Below are 21,651 nucleotides of genomic sequence, written 5' to 3' on the forward strand. Positions count from 1 at the left end.
TGCTGGATGGAGAAGTCATCTGCCGATTAGTTCTGTCATTTACTAATTACTTTGTATTTTTAAGGGAAATCCACAATTATTTGAGGGAGTCTCCCTTCTATTTACTGTTGAAAGGACTCAATAAAGTTTCATGACATCTAAAGGTTATGTTTACATAATATGATGTTGAAAGCTTTACTGTGATGAGCATTTATACATATATTTGTACTTCAGTCAGGTCCTTGTGGTAACTACCAGTATTTAATATTTTTATGCCTTTATTTTTTTTTTTTTGTTGCTTATTGTACTTTTTAGAATTTAATGGTTTGTCTTTCATATTTTGGCAAAATTAAATTAAGTAAACTATAGTGCTGTGTTACTTTCTTTGTGGTGGTGATCAGCCAATAATAATGTTTTGGAAGTTCACCTGTTGACAAAAAACAAACTATTTTTCAAAAAGTGTATTGACACAATATACAGTACAAACTGAAAAATTTGGTTGTGTCTCTCAACACTGTAATATATATATGTATATATATATATGTAATTAATAAATATTGAAGAAAAAACCCATTCAACACTCCAAAATAGCAATCCTGTTTACCGATCTACATAATATTATTTTTGAACCTTGGATTCATTATCAATTACAAAATATTGCAATATCAGCTAATAAATTACTGTCATTGTGTGATAAATCTAATAATTGTCATAACTGATTCTTTATTCAGGGACAGGAGTGATCATGAACAGCAATAGTCACCTAATATTTTAGATACCTGATATCTGTATTGATATTTTATTTATGATGATGAATCAATGAAAATTGATGATGAAATCAGAAAATTTAACTTTTAAGTTTATTTTAAACTTGCTATTTTAGCATGTTTGTGGATTTTTCATAATTGATAATAAGAGTACGCTAGACATGTTAAAAAATCTTTTAAAGACACTTTATTACCTTATTAAATTTTAAACTCATTGGTATGAATGTTCATATTAATCTGTTGAATTGCTTATTTAAGTAAATCACATGAGCTTCTTACCAAGTAAAAGAATATCGGTTAGAAATTCAGTTAGTCTATTTCTAATTGTCGGAAACTTCCTTCTGGACCAAAGAGTTCTGTACATTTGTTTTCACTTTTTTCTGGACGTTTGCTTTCATCAACAAGTAATGATCCTCTACTTATTAGCCATTCATTAAAGGATTCTATAGTTTTCTCCCAGGCATCTGGAAAAAAGTATTATACACTGTATAAATATATGCAGGTCAGGAAATGCATTACTTTTTAGATTGTGGCTAATGAAAGACATCAGCTCTAAAGAACAAATAATGCTAGATTAAATTGATGTGGGCACAAATTATTGGGCAAAATTAGTGATTTTATATGCAAGCTTAATGAAAAATTGACAATTTAACCAAGTATATTTACATCAAAATTAAAAAAGAAGTGTGCTTTTCAACTTTAAATTTTATGGTTTTAAAACAATTTTCTTGGAAACCACTGAAGACACCATTCTAGAACCCATTACTACCCCCAAATTTGTTATGTATTTTAAAACCAAGAATTTTGCTCAATAATTTTTGTTTGAACTATTTCAATATAGTATTATTTGATCTTTAGAGTTCAAATTTAAGCAAAATCCTTGTAACCTAAAAACAAAACATTTTCAAACATATGTTTATATATAGACTTTTATCATTATTTTGATGAGAAGAGTACAATTATATAAGTTTGGGAGAAACTTATTGAAACATTCTGCATATTTCTTATTGAAATTAGTATTATTCTATATTTACCTTAATTGTGTTGACATGAATATTTAATAAGTACTACTTTAATAAGTACTTTGTCTATTTTAATAAGTACCTTTTTAATTGTAATAATGATAATTACATATAGTATTCATGAAAGTGTGAGAGAAACACATGTTATAATTTAATTAAAGCATGAATGTAATTTGTTTAACATGAGAAAAAAGCTTAAATTTGAGTTGTAATTTTTTAAATGCTATTTACATTAAATGTTATTAATATTCTTATTTTTTCACATTTATTTAATTTTTGTTGTTTTAATGGATTGATTGCTGTAATGATTAGCTTATACAAAATAAAACAGGATTCTGTGAAATTTTGCTGCCATTGTTTGATTTTGATAATCTGTAAGAACCAGTTCATTAAACCGTGACCTTGATTGTTGATGTATTATCTTTAGTTCATTTCTCCTTCAGTTTCCAGGATGCTATTCTTTGAGATGTAAAGGTGTTTTAACTACCATCAAGTTATACAGAATGCTTTTTTCTATCTTATTCAGGGCTTATTTCTAATTACTTTATTTTATCAATTTATTTCTTTTTTCATAAAATAAAAGAGATGGTTTTTATTTTGGGGGCCAAAAGATACTTGTCTTTACCTGGTTAAATGCACTTTAACCACTGCATTTAATTTGCACCCATTAGGCAAGAAATAAACCTCAAATAGGTCCATAGCAAATCCCCTATCAGATATTCTAGATATATTGGCTGTTTATGGTCCTTGAATTTTCAGCATGAAGATCTTAGAATGGTCAAACTTACATTCAGAGAACTAACTGATAATGGTGAGTTAATTGAGGATAAATAAGGGAAAGAGGATCTGAGAAAGGATAATCTACCCATCAGAGTTGGTCGGTGTACAAGAAGTTCATTGCTGAGTACCGAAAATTTAATTCTAACTAAATTAAAGATAAATAAATAGATTAATACATGAAGTAAGTTTCTGTGATATGGTTCATTAATTTTATCTTAAGTGCTAGTATATGTTATACATTGTCTGCCATAGTTACCACTTAGTTCATCAATACTTGCTTCTTCTCCGCCGTAATCTCTTGGTAATATTTTCTTATCAAAGAACTTATACAGTTCTGTGTGATCTCCACTAATTATATGTATCTAGTGAATAATAATAAAACAAATAAATAAAAAAATAGATTTGTAGTGACTGAATTAAATAGTACAACACAGGTATCAATAAAAAATCTTTTCAAACTTGATTATAGAATATTTATTATACCTATAATTACTTATACCTATCTATCTACCATACCTACTTATGATTATGATTCTTCCACACTAAGATAAATTCTTACTTTAACGTTGCTTTTGGTGTGAAATCCACAAGTATTTAACATGAGCTTCAATTGGTAGTATGTACACTGTCTAGGTGGTAATCTAACTCTTACCGAGTACAATGCAAATCACCATCTATTTTAATATATTACTTTTTGATGTTAATTGTATTGTTGATTCTTCCTTTCAAATCTCTTCCATGTTATCAGCCTGAGAGATATAGATCGATCTGTGTGGAACTCCATATAAAGAAATCACAAGCGTTTAAGACCAGTGATCTCTATGATATTATGGTCAGTTTGATATTTTTTTATTTATTTAAATTTATATGGATATGGTTTATAAAGACTTTTCAATTAATAATATACACCAAGGTTGTGAAGAAATTTTCATGTTATTTTTTATTTTGCAAAGTTGCCTCTGTGAAATTGTGGTGTAGAGGTAGATAGATCAATACCAAGATTGTACTGGATTAGAAAGATTATTATTATTCAAGATGGATTTTATGTTTGTTGTAATCAGATTTTTATGTAGAATTAATAAATTTGCAATAATATTTTGTGAGTTTTTTTCACTAAGTTTTTGAATTGGGGGTTACAGTGTAAGTAGATCGATTCATTGTAGTAAGTAATAAAAAGTTTTCTTGAAACCTGAAAGATATGAATCTTGATTTTTTATATTTTTTCAGTTATAATAATAGCAAGTACATATAATTATTAGGAATTTTTATTTTTTTTCTACTTTGAGGTCATAGTGAATTAAGGTAATAATCGGATCATCCGAAGTCCAAGTCTATGAAGTATGCTACATGATATATGAAAATTCTAATTTTTCAACAGCAAAATCAACTGTTGAAAAAGGAAAATCACAAAAAAATGAAATTAACAAAAAGAAAATTGAAATTAACAAAAGTATCGGTTTGATTTCAAGAAAAGAAATATTTAAATCATTATTGAAAACTGACTTGGTTCAATACTTTTTTTTTGGCAGGGGGAGCAGATTTTTTTGTGATTTTTCACTACATGCAATTATGAAATTGAAGGAAATTCCAAAAAAAAAATTCTCACTGGTAAAAAGATGGAGATACCCATCAAAATGCCTAGTGTTCTACATAAAACCTTTATAGAGATTATGAAATTGTTTTTCCTATTGTTAAAAATATTTGCATACTTTGCTCAAATCTACTCAAATTAACGATTCATATGAAAGAATGTGTTGTAAAATTACAATAATCTAGTACTGAATTCGAACAAATCTAAAGCCGTGTGAGAAATTTAATCCTTTCTTTTCTAATATTTCATTTTAGGAAAAATACCCAGATATTACCCAGATAATCTTACCCAGATATTTTACTATCTCAGTAAAGCATTCAATTTAGTTGCAAATATTTTACTGATAAAAAACTTAGTAGCTATGTTATCAGAGGAGCTGGTTACAATTGGTTAAAGTCATACCCTTAGCAACCATAAACTAGTAGTTGAAGTTTCATCTTTTGATAAGAATACACATATAATACTAAGTCCTCATTTCAAGATGTTGAACATGGAAAGTGTTTTCTGTCCTTTGTGATTTTTTTTGTTGTTTATTAATTACCTGCCTCAAAATCTTGAGCCATTCATTGTAACCCTTTTCGCAGACTACACAACTGTATCTGTGTCTGAAAATAATTATTTAAAACTAGCAGACCTGTCAATGCTTCACTATTGCTAGATTTCAGTATATATATATATATATATATAGATTAAATGAACACAATTGAAAGTTTGATAAAACATTAACAAAATGAACATAACAAACTTCACAAAATTTAACCTTTCTCTTTTACCCTTTCACTTGTGTCCCCTCCCCCTTTTTCCTTTCCATATCCTTTTTTACCGTTTTCCCATTTTCACCTTCTTCTTTTTTACCTTTTTCAATTTTTCCCTTTTTCCCTTTTTCTCCGTGTGTAAATCAGTCCAGTAGCTTTTTAACTTATAGCAGACACATATCAGAAATAGTGAAGTAGAATCGTAAAATATTTAGTATAGTGTGTGTTGTTTTTACATCCAACAGATAGCGCTGTTTTTTAAAAAAACTTGTTTTTACCTGTGACATCTTAGGCATATAAATAATAGGTATATAAAGGAACCACTCACATATTCAAATGCAACTTTGTGTCAAAATTATAGAAGATTAATTGAGAATTGTATGATAACAGCTCAAAAAATATTCACTGGATAGATTGTACCATCTAACTTTAAATATGGGTAAAACCATTACATTAGGCTTCTCAAGTAGCTGTAACATTGCATTAAATATCCCATTTATGTAAAGGCAGTTTGAATTTTGGCTCAGTGAATAGAATCTCTCTCTGAAGTTTATTCCTTCACATGTTACTTTTGTTAAATGTTTTCAATAATTTTGGAATATACAGTATACTAGAAATCCAGTTTTGCCATCTTAAGGTTGATTTTAATGGGAAATCCCAAAATATGTTTTCATGAAAATTAAGTTGTTAAACTAAATTTAAATGTATCAGACTTTTAAATTTTATTATGCTATTTAATCACATTAAAAATTTACCATTTGACAAAAAAAAATATGTGCATGATACTTATTCAGAATGTAAATAAAAATGTAATAGGGCAAAATATTAAATCTGCTCTCCGTTTGATAAAATTATTTTTAATTTACATTTTCAGGATGAATTTTAGAAAAAAAAAAGGTTAAGTGATGAAAATTAAAGCAAGTAGAAATATATATAACTCCAAGAAAATTTTGAAATTTCAACCCAAAATTTTCTTCCCCCAACTTGGTGTACAATATATTATTTTGTAATTTACATGTGATGAATGAATTTTAGTTAAAGATTTCACGGCAGAAGAATTAAAATAAGAAATATTTGAAACTCTTTGTACAAATTGTTTGTTGAAATTGTTATTGAACCTTTTTTTCCAGGTGATAAATAAGATCTAATATTTGGACGAAAACCAATAGTTCAGCTTGAGTGAATACATAATCTTATACACTAGGTGGCTGAAAAGTAACTTACATCCCCTCTAACTTTTTTAATAGAGATTTTAATGGCATTTATGGTCATGTGATACATAGTTTTAAAAATCTTTGTGAGGCAAGCAAAATGGTGTCAAAAAAATTAAATTCTGACTGTTTAAACCAAAATAGTGACTATAATTTAGAAATACATAATAATACATAATAAATGTGTGTGAGAAAAGTAATGAGATTGGTAACACTGCGAGCGATCTGGCAACACTGTGTCTACCGGTCTGTGCTAGTCCGGTTTGTTCATCCCTTCCACATGCTCAGCACGAGTTTCAACTTCGTTCAGCCAACACATTATTTTTGACAGCGCCATCAGTGAAGTTGTATGTTACAAAAATGGAGCATCGGAATTTAGAGCAACATTGTGCAATCAAGTTTTATGTTAAACTTGGGGAATCCGCGAGTGTGACCTTTGAAAAGTTGAAACAGACCTATGGGGAAGATTGTTTATCAAGAGCACAAGTTTTCCGCTGGCACAAATCATTTTTGGAAGGCCGAGAACACGTTGAAGATAAACCTCGCTCAGGGAGACCTTAAACTTCAAAATCTGACGAAAACGTTGAGTGTGTGAGGGTTCTTGTGAGATCAGACTGTCGTTTAACAAAGATGATGAGTGAACAGTTAAATTTAAACACTTTCACCATACATCAAATTTTGACAGACGATTTGGACATGCGAAATTGGTGCTGAAAAAGCTCACAACGGAATAGAAGGACAGTCGAAGAAATGTGTGCGTTGATCTTCTGAGAGGGTTGACAATGATCAAGAATTCTTCAATCATGTGATCACAGGTGCTGAATCCTGGATATTTGAGTATGATCCTGAAAGAAAGCAAAGAGTGGCACATTCTGTCATCTCCTCAATCGAAAAAATGTTGAATGAGCAAATCAAAGATCAAAACCATGCTGATTTGCTTTTTTGACAGTGGGGTATCATGCAAAAAGAATTTTTTCCTCCAGGACAAACTGTCAACCAAGTGTTTTACAAAGGTGTACTTGAAAGGCTCAGGAAAAGAGTGATTCGTGTGAGAGCAGACATTGCAGACAAGTGGATGCTTCATCATGACAATGCCCTGTTTCATACGGCCATTTCCATCAGGGAATTTTTGACCTCAAAACGCATTCCTACAGTTCCTCAACCCCCTATTCACCTGATTTGAGTCCTTGTGACTTTTTCTTTTCCTGAAATTGAAACATGTCTTAAAAGGACGTCATTTTGGAACTCTGGAGAACATTCAAAAGACTGTGACCGACCAGTTAAAAGCCCTACCAGTTGAAGCCTTCTAGCGCTGCTACCAGGATTGGGAACAATGACTTCGCCGGTGTATAGCTGCCCAAGGGAACTACTTTGAAGGGGATAATATTGTTGTTTGAAAAAAATAAAAACTTTGGTAAGTGAAAAGTTAGTCTCATTACTTTTCTCACACACCTTGTAATAAAGAAATAGGTACCATTAATTACAAATTGCAAAAATTAATTATTAAAAAGTTTCAAATACTTTGTTTAATTAAACTTACAGTCTTGAAGAATTTTATTTTAATTTAACTAAATAACAGTTTGCAGTTATTTTTTCATGTGTAATTAATTTTATCTTTTGTTTTAAAAAATCCTGTAATCAATCTCATGAATTAAAAATATTAACAAATAAAATTATTTCAATTAAAAAATGTTATTGCTTCTCACCTTATATTAAATGTTCAAACTGCCCTCCCTGTTCGTCCATGCCGTAATACATATACTGCTTAAAGGGTTCTCTCCACATTGTGAAAAGTTTCTGGTGAAATTTTCCTACATTCTATCTCAATGCGTTTCCTTAATTATTTGAAAGAAGATGGCTGTGAGCTATAAACAATGGATTTTAAAATTTTCACAGGAAGAAATCAAGGGGTTCAGGTCAGAGGATCTTGTAGGCCATTTAATACTGCCACGTCAATATCTAATAATTTGGAAACTGCTGCTTCAATGCATATTTCACATTGCAGGTGTAGCACAGAGAAGCACAATCTTAAGTGGAAAAACACATCTTCTGTCATGAATGGTGTATGTAAGAGGTATCTCAATGACATTGTTGAGAGCTGGGATTATCTGCTTGTTCAGCCAAGCATTGTACACCATCTAAGTTACCATTAATGACAATTGGTCCAAGAAGTGTATCATCTATTATTCCAGTCCGTACATTTAACTACCCTAGATGCTGGATTTGATTTTACGATACCAGTGACGATTTTCTTTTGACCAGTAACCTACTATTATATCTGTTAACAGCTATATATAAAGTAAATGAAGCTTTGTCAGTGAACAATATGTTGAAGAGAAAAATAGTTCTTGCTGTTAATCTCTGTGTCAAAATTTCACTGAATTCACCTTTCTTAGCAAAATCATCTTCAATAAGTTTTTGTACAAATTGAATCTCATATTGATGGTATATTTTTTATACCGACCACCTAGATAAATTATTATTTTGTACAGTCGCTGTTGCCGATTGTTGATTATTATTGCTAATTATAACAGAAATTATTGCTAATATTCCTTCTTCAATAACTTCATCCATACTGGGTCAGTTAGGCCTTTTATCATATAAAATGCTACTATGGTGTTTTAGAAATTTTCTCTTAGATTTGTGACTGTGATCCTGAAGATTATATGATTAAAATGCTGCACATAAAATGCATTCATTAGCTATTCCTTTGTATGTTTTTATTTCCCCAAATAAAAATACTATTTCTATTCTTTCTTGAATTGGAAAAAAAAACATTGTTTTTTACATAAGAGACTCATAATTTTTAGTAGATTATGGTTCTTTAACTAAGGTAAAAATCAAAAATAGGTTTCAGGTTAAACTTTTTTTGTAGAAATTAAGGTTTTTTTTTTTAATTTTGATTTCTAAATCTTTTTCCCTTTTTTTATTTTTACCTTTGTAATTTAAACTCTTTAAGCTTTAAGTTTTTAAAAAAAGCGCAAAAGTTCATCCAAGAACAATACTAATGCAATTACACTTTGAGCTACTTATTAAAAAATCAACAATGAATATAAATTTTGAAAAATGTAACTTATCTTTGTTTAACTGTTGATCAGAATGTGACATTGACAAGTTATGAAATAAAAAATGTTTTCTTAAAGGTTTCTTATGAAATAAAATTTTAATGTTAAAAAATGAGTAAATTAATTATTATCTGATTATTTAATAATTTTTAAATTCAAGATTAAAAGTTTAATTAAAATAAATATTTGAAAAAAATTAATAATTAATTTTTTCAATTTTTAATTTACACAATGACATTTATTGTTTCATTTTGGTTTTAACAGTCAGAGTTTAATTAGTTTAATTTTTTTGATATCATTTTGCTTGCTTAGAAAAGACAAAGACCTTAAAACATTGTATCAGATGATCATATATCCCATTTAAAGTTTTTGAGCCACCCCTACCAAAGAAGATTCCCAGAGAAAGAATTGGGGTACCTCAAATAACAAAAAAATTAAGTAAAGCTTACAACAAGCAATAACAAATAAATTAAAGTAAAATACAACCATTGTTGTAGTTATGTGAAACAGACACACTGTTGGCTGCCATTTTGGATTGGGTGATCAGAATTTAGTTTTAACTGTATTATTTTTTTGTCTCATTGTGCTCTTTAAAATGATATATGAGATGATCATTGGTCCCATTTGAAGTATTTGAGTTGCCTCCCACACCCTGCTGTCCCAAAATTCAGAAAGAGTGAAATAAATGCCAATTAAAGTAGCCCCTTGGTACAAGAAAGAATGCTGGAAACTGCATTCAGTTATCTCAATTATAAAAAAGGTTAGAGGGGATGTAAGTTATTTTTCAGTCACCTAGAAGGCCTATAATTCTGAAGGTTTGTCTGTATTTCTGTCAGCTTGGCATCAGAAATATAATGAAGTAAAATGATTAATACTTTTTTCTTTAATAAATATGTGTAAACTATTTAATATTATCACAACTTTGAGGATGATGAACACATCAGTGGTCTAGTATATAAAATATAATTTCTAATATAAAATATGAAAGTTTAAATAAAAATCCATCTTTAAAATTGAAAAATATAAAGTAATAGAATAATTAAAATAGTAATAAAACAATTTATTTTGTATATATTCCCATAATTTTTTTTTATAAAGCTGAAGGTTAAAATTTTATGATTTATCACAATCAGTAATTATTGAATAAAGTATAATTAATTAATAAAATCTTTTAGAATGTATCTTTCTTGTAGTGATTTCCGATTTTAAGAAACAGATGAAATATTTAAATAATTTGCTTCAGTATAATTATTTTGAATAACAAGTCAACTTACTCTCTCTTTTATTTTCTTTGATAGAAGAGGAAATACAATTGCAGTGAAGGTATGTATTGTTGATGGACAGTTAAAGAACAACATTCCTTTAAGTTGACATGGAAATACCTCCTGAAAAATATTTTTTCTTTAGTTAATAATACACATTCTGTAAAACAGTTTTTGATGCAGTTTATATAATTTTGAATCTTAATCACTAACCTATTACTTGTTATTAACCGTGCATAAAATTTACCATCATACTTTGTAGGATAACTTAAAAGTAATAAAATGTTTAATTTTTTAATTAATAACTATTGTTATTATCTTAAATGAATTAGTTAAAAATTAGAAATTTACAGATTACTCCACTGAAAATAATGTAATCTGTTTTTAATTTACTGCTCGAATTTATACTTTGTATCTGTTGAAGATTGTTAGTGTTATACATTTCATATCGAAAATTCTGAATTCAAATTCTAGTCAGGTTTGGCATTTTTCCTATGTTAAAAATACATTATTAGGAACTTGTGTAAATGTTAACATATTTAAAAAAAGATAAGACCTTTTTAAACATGTAATTTTATTACTTTTTTTTACTTTATTAATATCATCGACTGTTATTAGTGGGAAAAATAATAAGTTATGATAGATTCTACTGAAAGATTTAAAGTGATTTTTATTTATGATTTTAAAAATTTATGCAAATTATTTACAAGATTTACTGTTAAGTACAGTTTTTATGCATTCAGATTTAATGAAGTTTTTTTATGAAGTACTTTTTTTTTAGTTTAATTATTGTCTTTTAGACATTTTTGTTTAGTACTTATTTGAAAAATATGTAAGTATAATATGTTTTTCTTAAAGAGATTACTAAATTTGTACATGAAATATATATGTATTTAGTAGTTTTATGGAAGAAAATGTATTTTTTATGTCAATTTTGCAGAATTTTATTTAGTATGATTTTTTTTTTATTAATATGAATTAATTGTTTCAAAAAGATTTTGTCATTACTGCAGTAAAAATATTACTTAGAAGACTAAAAACTGTAAAGTTCTCTTAGACAAACTAAATTTCTGATTGAATTTTGTAACATTATCAATTTTTTATATGAAACCTAATCGAACTTAATAAATATAATTTAAAAAAAATCATAACTATTTAAGTTGTGTTTCCATCTTCACTTCTAGTGCTATTGGTATTATTAGCTAACATTTTTTTTAGTTAGGAAGGACAACTTAGAATATGATAAAAAGTGAGATCACATTACTAAAATCATCGCTATAAAATAACATACAACACTCATGTTGAAAGCTACTGTTCGATGTTATAGAAGTGTGATTGACTCCAAAAACAAAAAAAAATACCAAATTAATATATATATATATATATATATTAATTCTGTATATATATATATGTATATATATATATATATATAATACAAACTATCCTGACTGACTGGTTCATCAGTACACTAAAACTATTTAACTATAGTGAATTTTGGATGATACATTATTTTTATAATGTAGGGATCAACCAAAGAAGAATTCTGGTAAAATCTGTCTGTAAGAGGGAGAAAACGGGGGTGCAATTTTTTTAATGAAAAATTTATATTTCAGGATCCAAAGGTGTTAAAGTTGTGAAAATTGGTATTTAGGAACTTATATAAAAAGAAATTGACTCTTTTTTCACCATTTTTCAACACTTCAATTTGAAGGGAGTGGGAAAGATTTTTACAATCGTGAAAATTCATGTTTGGATTTTTCTCTGAAAACAAAAAGGCACATAGTCGGATTTGGAAGGCAAGAGGTGAAAAAAATTGGGTATGAAAATTCTAACTCTCAATATGTACTGAATAATGATGCATTCTAGGAAATGACTTCAGTGTTTACACAAGTGTATGAAAACAAATTGTATTTGATATGTTAAATGGTGTGGCATCTATTGACAAATTCAAAAACTAAAATATCGAATGATACAATGTAATTTTTAGTAAATTTAATTTTGTGTATATGATTAAAGTGTTCTTGTTTTTGTTTGTTAAATCTGTAATCATATCACATGATTCAATTAATTTATTAAATTTAGTGTCTATATTTAATATAGAGATAATTATTATTATTCATCATTAATTAGTTATTATTAGTTCACTGATTATAATTTTTTTTTTATTCAAAAGAAAATAATTTGGCAATATCTAAATCATAAAGTATCCCTAGAATTTACAAACTCAACTGATCTGATTGCATGCAGTAGATTAATTGGACATGCTTCAAACTAAAACATAACTTAAAAGGCCTCCAAATAATATAATGTCAGTGTTTACCATATATAGATGAAAATCATAAATCTATTCAACCTTAACAACCTTATTATTTTACACATTGTAATACAATTGAACATCATGAGATGCACAATATTTCACAAAGTAAAATTTATTAAACCGGGTGTACAAAAAGAATATTGGGGTTTTAATTTGTTATATCTCTTGGACTGAGGTGTATAATGTTGATTTAAGGCTAGAATCAAAGAGCAAAAAGGACATTTTTAGTTAAGTGCATGGTGGTAGATTGATTCCATATTTCTCAACTTGACAGGCCACTAGCAGAGTTGGCTCCTGAACAGAAAATGCCCTGTGTTTTTTCAGTTTGTTAAATAAAAGGTGTAATCATTGATTGCATAATCAGTTCAAAATGACTGGATGTCTTTGTAAAGGGAAGAGTACGGGATGACCAAGGGTGCCTGAAAAAAGTTGATAATGTCAGGGCCTCCTCTATGAATCATGAGACCTTGCCGTTGGTGAGAGGGGGCTTGAGTACTCAGTGATACAGAGTAGCTGGACCGAAGGTGCAACCATATCGGAGAGGTATCTGTTGAGAGCCAGACTAAGGAATGATTCCTGAAAGTGGGCAGCAGCTCTTTCAGTAGTTGTTAGGGGAGTGAGTCAGGACGACTTAAACGGTCATATCCACATCACTCAGTCCTCTGAGTACTGCGCAGCTGAAAGCAATGGAAAACTACAGCTGCTTTTTTTCCAAGAAAATGTGGCTCTCTACAATTTCATATAGCAATGATGGAGGAGGCGCCTTCCTTGGTAAAATATTCCAGAGGTAAACTAGTCCCCCGTTCGGATCTCCGGGTGGGGACTACTAAGGAGGGGGTCGCCAGAAAATTAAAAATAACATTTTACGAGTCGGAGCGTGGAATATTAGAAGTTTAAAAAAGGTTGGTAGGCTGGAAAATTTAAAAAGAGAAATGGATAGGATAAATGTGGATGTAGTAGGAATTAGTGAGGTTCGGTGGGAAGAGGAAGGCGACTTTTGGTCAGGTGATTTTAGAATAATAAACTCAGCTTCAAATAATGGGCAGGCAGGAGTAGGTTTCATAATGAACAAGAAGATAGGGAAGAGAGTAGAATATTTCAAAACGCATAGCAATAGAATCATTGTAACGTCTATATGCCTACAAGCGCCCATGATGATGATGAGGTAGAGTGTGTATACGAAGAGATTGATGAAGCAATTAAACAAGTAAAAGGAGATGAAAATTTAATAATAGTTGGAGATTGGAATGCAAGCATTGGAAAGGGCAAGGAAGGAAATATAGTAGGTGAATACGGGCTGGGTTAAAGGAATGAAAGAGGGGACAGACTTATAGAGTTTTGCACAAAGTATAATTTAGTAATTGCCAACACCCAATTTAAAAATCATAATAGAAGAATATACACTTCGAAAAAGCCAGGCGATACTGAAAGGTATCAGATAGATTATATCATGGTTAAGCAAAGATTTAGGAATCAACTGGTTGACTGCAATAATTACCCTGGAGTAGACATTGATAGCGACCCTAATTTGGTGATAATGAAATGTAAATTGGGATTTAAAAACCTGAAGAAAAGGTGTCAGATGAATCGGTGGAATTTAGAGAAGCTTGAGGAAGAGGAGGTAAAGAAGATTTTTGAGGAGGACATCGCAAGAGGTCTGTGTAAAAAAGATAAGGTAGAAAATATAGAAGAAGAATGGGAGAATGTTAAAAAGGAAATTCTTAAATCAGCAGAAGCAAACTTAGACGGAACAAAGAGAACTGGTAGAAATCCTTGGGTTTCAGACGATATATTGCAGCTGATGGATGAACGTAGAAAATATAAGAATGCTAGTGATGAAGAAAGTAAAAGGAACTACCGAAATTAAGAAATGCTATAAACAGGAAGTGCAAACTAGTGAAAGAAGAGTGGATTAAAGAAAAGTGTTCAGAAATGGAAAGAGAAATGAACATTGGTAAAATAGACCATAAATAGATCATACAGGAAAGTTAAGGAAAATTTTGGGGTACATAAATTAAAATCTAATAATGTGTTAAACATAGATGGTACACCAATATGTAATATGAAAGGTAAAGTCGATAGATGGGTGGAATATATTGAAGAGTTATACGGAGGAAATGAATTAGAAAATGGTGTTATAGAGGAAGAAGAGGAAGTTGAGGAGTTTGAAATGGGAGAAACAATACTGAGATCTGAATTTAAGAGAGCATTAAAAGATTTAAATGGCAGAAAGGCTCCTGGAATAGACGAAATACCTGTAGAATTACTGCACAGTGCAGGTGAGGAAGCGATTGATAGGTTATACAAGCTGGTGTGTAATAGTTATGAAAAAGGGGAAGTTCCGTCAGACTTCAAAAAAAGTGTTATAGTCATGATACCAAAGAAAGCAGAGGTAGATAAATGTGAAGAATACAGAACAATTAGTTTAACTAGTCATGCATAAAAAATCTTAACTAGAATTCTATACAGAAGAATTGAGAGGAGAGTGGAAGAATTGTTAGGAGAAGACCAATTTGGTTTCAGGAAAAGTATAGGGACAAGGGAAGCAATTTTAGGCCTCAGATTAATAGTAGAAGAAAGATTAAAGAAAAACAAACCAACATACTTGGCGTTTATAGACCTAGAAAAGGCATTCGATAACGTAGACTGGAATAAAATGTTCAGCATTTTAAAAAAATTAGGGTTCAAATACAGAGATAGAAGAACAATTGCTAACATGTACAGGAACCAAACAGCAACAGTAATAATCGAAGAACATAAGAAAGAAGCCGTAATAAGAAAGGGAGTCCGACAAGGATGTTCCCTATCCCCGTTACTTTTTAATCTTTACATGGAACTAGCAGTTAATGATGTTAAAGAACAATTTAGATTTGGAGTAACAGTATAAGGTGAAAAGATAAAGATGCTACGATTTGCTGATGATATAGTAATTCTAGCCGAGAATAAAAAGGATTTAGAAGAAACAATGAACGGCATAGATGAAGTCCTACGCAAGAACTATCGCATGAAAATAAACAAGAACAAAACAAAAGTAATGAAATGTAGTAGAAATAACAAAGATGGACCACTGAATGTGAAAATAGGAGGAGGAAAGATAATGGAGGTAGAAGAATTTTGTTATTTGGGAAGTAGAATTACTAAAGATGGACGAAGCAGGAGCGATATAAAATGCCGAATAGCACAAGCTAAACGAGCCTTCAGTAAGAAATATAAGTTGTTTACATCAAAAATTAATTTAAATGTCAGGAAAAGATTTTTGAAAGTGTATGTTTGGAGTGCCGCTTTATATGGAAGTGAAACTTGGACAATCGGAGTATCTGAGAAGAAAAGGTTAGAAGCTTTTGAAATGTGGTGCTATAGGAGAATGTTAAAAATCAGATGGGTGGATAAAGTGACAAATGAAGAGGTATTGCGGCAAGTAGATGAAAAAAGAAGCATTTGAAAAAAATATAGTTAAAAGAAGAGACATACTTATAGGCCACATACTAAGGCATCCTGGAATAGTCGCTTTAATATTGGAAGGACAGGTAGAAGGAAAAAATTGTGTAGGCAGGCCACATTTGGAATATGTAAAACAAATTGTTAGGGATGTAGGATGTAGGGGGTATACTGAAATGAAACGACTAGCACTAGATAGGGAATTTTTGAGAGCTGCATTAAACCAGTCAAATGACTGAAGACAACAAAAAAAATGTCAGGGAGTCTTTCTTATGCAGTTCTAAAACATTTTTTAGAAAGGCTAGCTGTGAACTAGAAATGCCTATAATGACAGGTGGAATATTTAAAAAAAATTGTTATATACGGGTTCATACTGTTTACAGGTGATAACAGACTTTGAATCCTACCAACTACATTGTGTGTGTCGATCTTACAATCAAAATGTTGAATGAAGATTACATTTCTTTGATCTTATTGTGTTTAATGATGAATCAACATTTCATTCTAGTGGAAAAGTTAATACACATAAGGTCAGTTTTGGGGGGGGGGGTCAGAAAATCCCCATGAACTCGTGCAATGCGAGGATTCCTAAAATTAAATATTTTCAGTGGGATTTCTGGACCACAAGTGTTCTTTTTTGCTGAAGCAAGAATAACAGGAATTACTTATTTGCAGATGCTCCATACCTGGCTCTTTTCTTAACTACTAGATGGACCAGTGAATTTTATTTGGCAACGAAATGGTGTGCCTTCATTAGTACAATTCAACTGTGTTAAACTCTGTATGGGATCAGTGGAGTGACGTTTTCCCCACCGCTGGATCTATAGGCATGGATCCAATGACGATCTTGTTTTCAGTTGCCTTCAATGTCACCAGATCTGATCCCATGATTTTTTCTTTGGGTTTTTACAGAAGATATTATGTATGAATCTTTGCTACCTACTGATCTACATAATTTGAGGCATCTTTTGCTTTCATTACTACAGATATGCTGGTTAAAGTATAGGATGAACTCTTCTATTGGTTGTATGTATGCTGGGTGATGAAAAGTGCTGCTCATATTGAACACTTATAGAGAAAAATTGTAAGTGTTACTCTTTCTCATTTTATTTGTGATTCATTACTGTAAGTTAAAGTTAAGAGATATTAAATTGCTTTAAAAGCCCAGTATTTTTTTTTTTTGTATATCCTTATTTTAACAAAATTGCAGTATATGTGTATTAAATGAACATCTCGATTCCCCCCCGAGGGGAGACGATCCCACCTCGTAGCGTGTCCGGTCGCTACACCACCCCCTCCGTTCCTAGCCAGTAGTGGCTTTAACGGAGACATCTTCTCGCCCTCAAACTGATTGCGCACCACAGCTTTCAGTTCAGGCCCCGCAGAAATGCCACCGATGCAGATGCCCCGAGGGACATCTGCATCGGTAAAGTTTACCCCGAGATAGTTTTTGTGTTTATGCCTTCAGAAAGAAGACAACGGACACCTGCAGCTACCACGTCGCCCTCAGGAACTAAGCTAGAAGCCTAACCGCGGAACGAAGACCCCGCGCCTAGCACTAACTTTATTGAGCCAATTATCGAATGTCTCAGATCCGAGCAAACTACCACTATAACAAACTTATAGTTTGTTATAGTGGTGCCACTAAAGTTTAACACAGCGAAATTTAGACCTTGTTCCTTTAAGAACCCCGCTTATTACTCAAAATGAGTTTAATACTGACTCCGCTCCGGTCTGCCCGGAAGAGGAGAATTAACGCCTACTCCCACACAGCTCCATCGCGGAGTACCGCGTGACATTCACCATCTTTCGTTATCGCCGCCGAAACGCCGCTGCATACCGCCGAAGCGGCACCCAGAAACGCCCCGCCGACTGTGTCGTTAGCTCACAAAATGCCCTCGTCGAAGCGCGACCGCACCCTCCGGGACAAGGATAACCATGCCCGTTGGCAGCGGCCGCAACTCCGCCGACAGCTTTACTCCAACAAAATAACACCAATTATTCTAACCGAGGCACGCTGCCTTAAGCGCCTACCTTCGGCCAGTCAACTGCCCAGGCGGTCCCTAGCCACCCAGGCCCCTATCACCTACTAAATCCCTTCGGCAGTCCTGCTCAGGGCGAGGAAGCGAAGGAAGCCAGCAACTATAGTCCACTCTCTACGAGTCCTCCAGTTGACTCGTTGATCCAAAACAGAGTTTACTCTCTCGAGTTCCCTAGTAACTCTGGTACGCTCAGCTTCGTACCGGGAACATATGTGAAGGACATGATCCACGGTGTCATCGACTATACAGTCCGGACAGAAGCCGGAATCAACCAACCTGAACCTAGCCAATTTATCCCTAAAGGCACCATGTCCAGAGAGGAACTGTGTCGTGTGCCGATTAGGGGATACCCAGCTAACCGCTCGCAACTCTCTAACATTGGGGAATATACCATGCGTATAACGACCTAAGAAGTGTTCCACCTATCTTGCCAAGAGTCAAAATCTTGGTCTTCGATCTCACGCATACGCCCAGAAGTGAGAAGGCCTCCCTTCTTTGCAACATACCGCTGGCTACGTTCCGTAGCCGAAATATCCACAGGTTTGATGCCCGCGATCACAGTTACTACCTCTCGCGAGACAGTCCTGTAACCGCCGACATCCGCTAATAAAAGAAGACGCTGGGCTCGTAATAGAATGTCCCTATAACATGCAAATGATGAGCCCAGACGGGCGCAGCGTACAACATAATGGCCTCGCAAACACCCTTGTAAAGAATCCGCATGGTACGGAAATTCAACCCCCAATCGGGATGGACCACTCTACGGACGCCGAAGAAAGCATCAACTGCCTTCTTCGCCACATACTGCAGGTGCTCCGTGAAGAAAAGCCTCTCATCAAGGATAACACCTAGATACTTTTGAAGAGTGACATACCTAATTGAACGACCGTCCATCACAACCCGCGGATGGCAAGTTGCAGCTAGACGACCCTTCAAAAACATGATAGTGGTTTTCTCCGCACTGAAAACCATCTTATGCTGAAGACTCCACAACCGCAAAACCCTACATGCCTGTGCCGCTCTGAGCTTAATCTCAGCACGCGAACCACCCTCAACCAGCAGCAGCCCGTCGTCGGCATAAGCCACAACACGACAGCCACCGGGCAAACGTAGCCGCATGAGAGAGTCAAACTCGATGGTCCAGACGAGTGGACCTAATACACTGCCCTGTGGACATCCTTTTGACAGGTCTTTCCTGCTTGCGAACTGCCGTAACGAAGGACAACAGTTCTGTCGCTGAAGTAACTCGAGAGAGTCCTAATTTCATCCCGCGTGCAACCACGCTTCTGCAATTGAAACAAGGCAGAGGGCCACCACAAGTTATTAAATGCCCCGGATATGTCCAAGAAGACACCGAGTACATATTTGTACTCACTGCCTGAAGCCAGATTCAGGACCCTAAGAATCGCGTCCTCTGTACTCTTACCGGGTCTAAAGCCATACTGGTCGTCCATCAGCATGTGATTCGAAGTCACCCTACTGACTATTGATGCGGAGGTAAAGTACCTTCTCGAAAACCTTTCCAACAACTGGCAAGAGCGTCAGAGGACGGTAAGAAGAACTGACGTTGGGGTCCTTGTCGCCACTTTTGAACAATAACTTCAAAATACCACGCTTCCAGCAAGCCGGGAAATACCCGGCGAATAAACACCTATTGAACACCCTAGTCAATGGGCCAAGAATTACAGGCAGGGTGCGAACAAAGAGCTCCACCGTAATACCATCATATCCGGGGGCTTTGTTCCTAGCCAGGCTACAGATTACTTGGCGGACTTCCGCTTCAGTAATCTCCGAAGACACAGAGTCTGTGTTGAAACCCACAACCGCCGCTCGAACTCTCCGGTGATACGAGGTCTCACCAACCTCGATATCATCGGGGAGCAGATCGTCCATCAGAAGAGATAGAACACGATCTTTCTCAACTACAACGCCGTTTTGGGTCGAGAGAGCCGACAGAAGACTGTCCTTTTTCCGCTTGTGACCACGTACTCGATAAACAACACCCCAAGGGTCCTTATTCCCTTGCTCTTGAATAAAAGAGCGCCAGGAATCTCGCTTAGAAGTCCTAATTCCATGAAAATACTCGTTCCTTTTCTGACGATACTCCGCAAACACGGCCTCGCGCCGGTCAGGATCACGCGCACGCTGTGCGGCTCTCCTGAGTCGGCCGACGGCCTGCTTTATCCCAGTCAAGTCCCGAGACCACCAACCAGCTACTCTCTCTCGACCCGTACTCTGAGGGATTGAGAGTTCTGCGGCTTCAACCACCGCAGAAGAGAAATTCTCTGCCAGGTTATCTAGAGGGACCTCGTCCAGGGTACGAGTGAACACCCGCATCCTGGCCGCAAGAATGTTAGAAAACTTGGGCCAATCCGCCCGCCTGTGCAAGAAGCGCCCCTGCTGATCAGGGGCGTCCGCCCTAAAGACATCGCGCAGCCCACCTATCCAATCAAAAACTATGAGCCGATGATCGCTTTCGCAATCATCGACTACAGACCAGTTCAGAATCCTACCAGGGATATCCTTACATATGGTAACATCAATGTTGGTACCAAGGAAGGTCCTTCGCAATCCCACCGCGCCGGCGAAGGTAGCCAACTCGCCGGTAACATTGAACACCTCAAATTGGTGCTGCCCGATGAAGCCTTCTAGTAGTTCACCGCTGTCATCTGTGATCCCACTGTGCCAAAGAAGCGATTTGGCGTTCGCATCAACTCCTATAAGAATAGGACGACCCGTAATCAGCCTGATAATTTTATCCCATCTTTCCAAGTGTAAGTCAGTGGGATCTCTGTACTGAAAGTACGAACTAACCACAACTAGGTCGAAACCATCCACAGCAAGCTTAACAACGACGTGATGCGTGTCAGAGGCTAGCCGTATAAAGACACTATGTATAGATTTCCTGCACAGTACGGCGGATTTACTTTCACCAACATAAATTTTATTCCAGCCTGAAAAACCTGGCAGGTCACCCTTGACAATGTACGGGTGTTGCAGAAGTAAAACATCGAGCCTCCGCTTTTCAACGACGTTACCTAACTCTACTTGGACCGCATAGGCACCCTGGGCATTGAGTTGACCGAACCTAACCATCGAGCGAGTTGAAGTAGACCTCAACCGCTCTCAAATAACTACCACAATCCCTACTATTGATGGAATGCCTATGATTCTTGCGTAACCGCTTGCAGTTAACGCAAGTCGGAGCCTCCTTCTTTTGCGGACAATCATCACGCTTGTGGCCCTCCTCACCACAATGCGCGCAGACCGACGCACACTTACAAAACTTGGCCCTGTGGCCAAACCTACAACATTTGAAGCACCTCTGCACGTCAAGGTATTCCTTGACGCGGCAAGAGGCAAAATCAACGAAGACTCTATCCTTCTAAAGACAAAAACTTCTGGTGGAGACCAGCACCTAA

At 34.2% G+C, this 21,651-nt stretch overlaps 2 protein-coding genes across 2 annotated transcripts in view; one reads left to right on the top strand and one right to left on the bottom strand.

Annotated features, from left to right (window-relative positions):
- Positions 1-21,651, top strand: part of LOC142321684 (zinc-regulated GTPase metalloprotein activator 1-like) — a 443,413-nt gene that overhangs the window by 229,164 nt on the left and 192,598 nt on the right. The gene's annotated exons all lie outside the window — the stretch shown is intronic.
- The window catches only part of LOC142320755 (alpha-tocopherol transfer protein-like), a 29,342-nt gene continuing 7,843 nt past the window's right edge, over positions 153-21,651 (bottom strand). Inside the window, exons 3-6 of the mRNA XM_075358747.1 lie at positions 10,445-10,555; positions 2,805-2,910; positions 1,026-1,210; positions 153-406 (exon numbers count right to left, since the gene is read on the bottom strand). Coding sequence (XP_075214862.1) covers positions 1,056-1,210; positions 2,805-2,910; positions 10,445-10,555 — 372 coding nt within the window. The 3' untranslated portion in view covers positions 153-406; positions 1,026-1,055. The remainder of the gene's footprint in view (positions 407-1,025; positions 1,211-2,804; positions 2,911-10,444; positions 10,556-21,651) is intronic.

The sequence above is a fragment of the Lycorma delicatula genome, chromosome 3 (assembly GCF_047948215.1).
Source record: "Lycorma delicatula isolate Av1 chromosome 3, ASM4794821v1, whole genome shotgun sequence".
In the NCBI taxonomy this organism is placed as follows: Eukaryota; Metazoa; Arthropoda; class Insecta; order Hemiptera; family Fulgoridae; genus Lycorma; species Lycorma delicatula.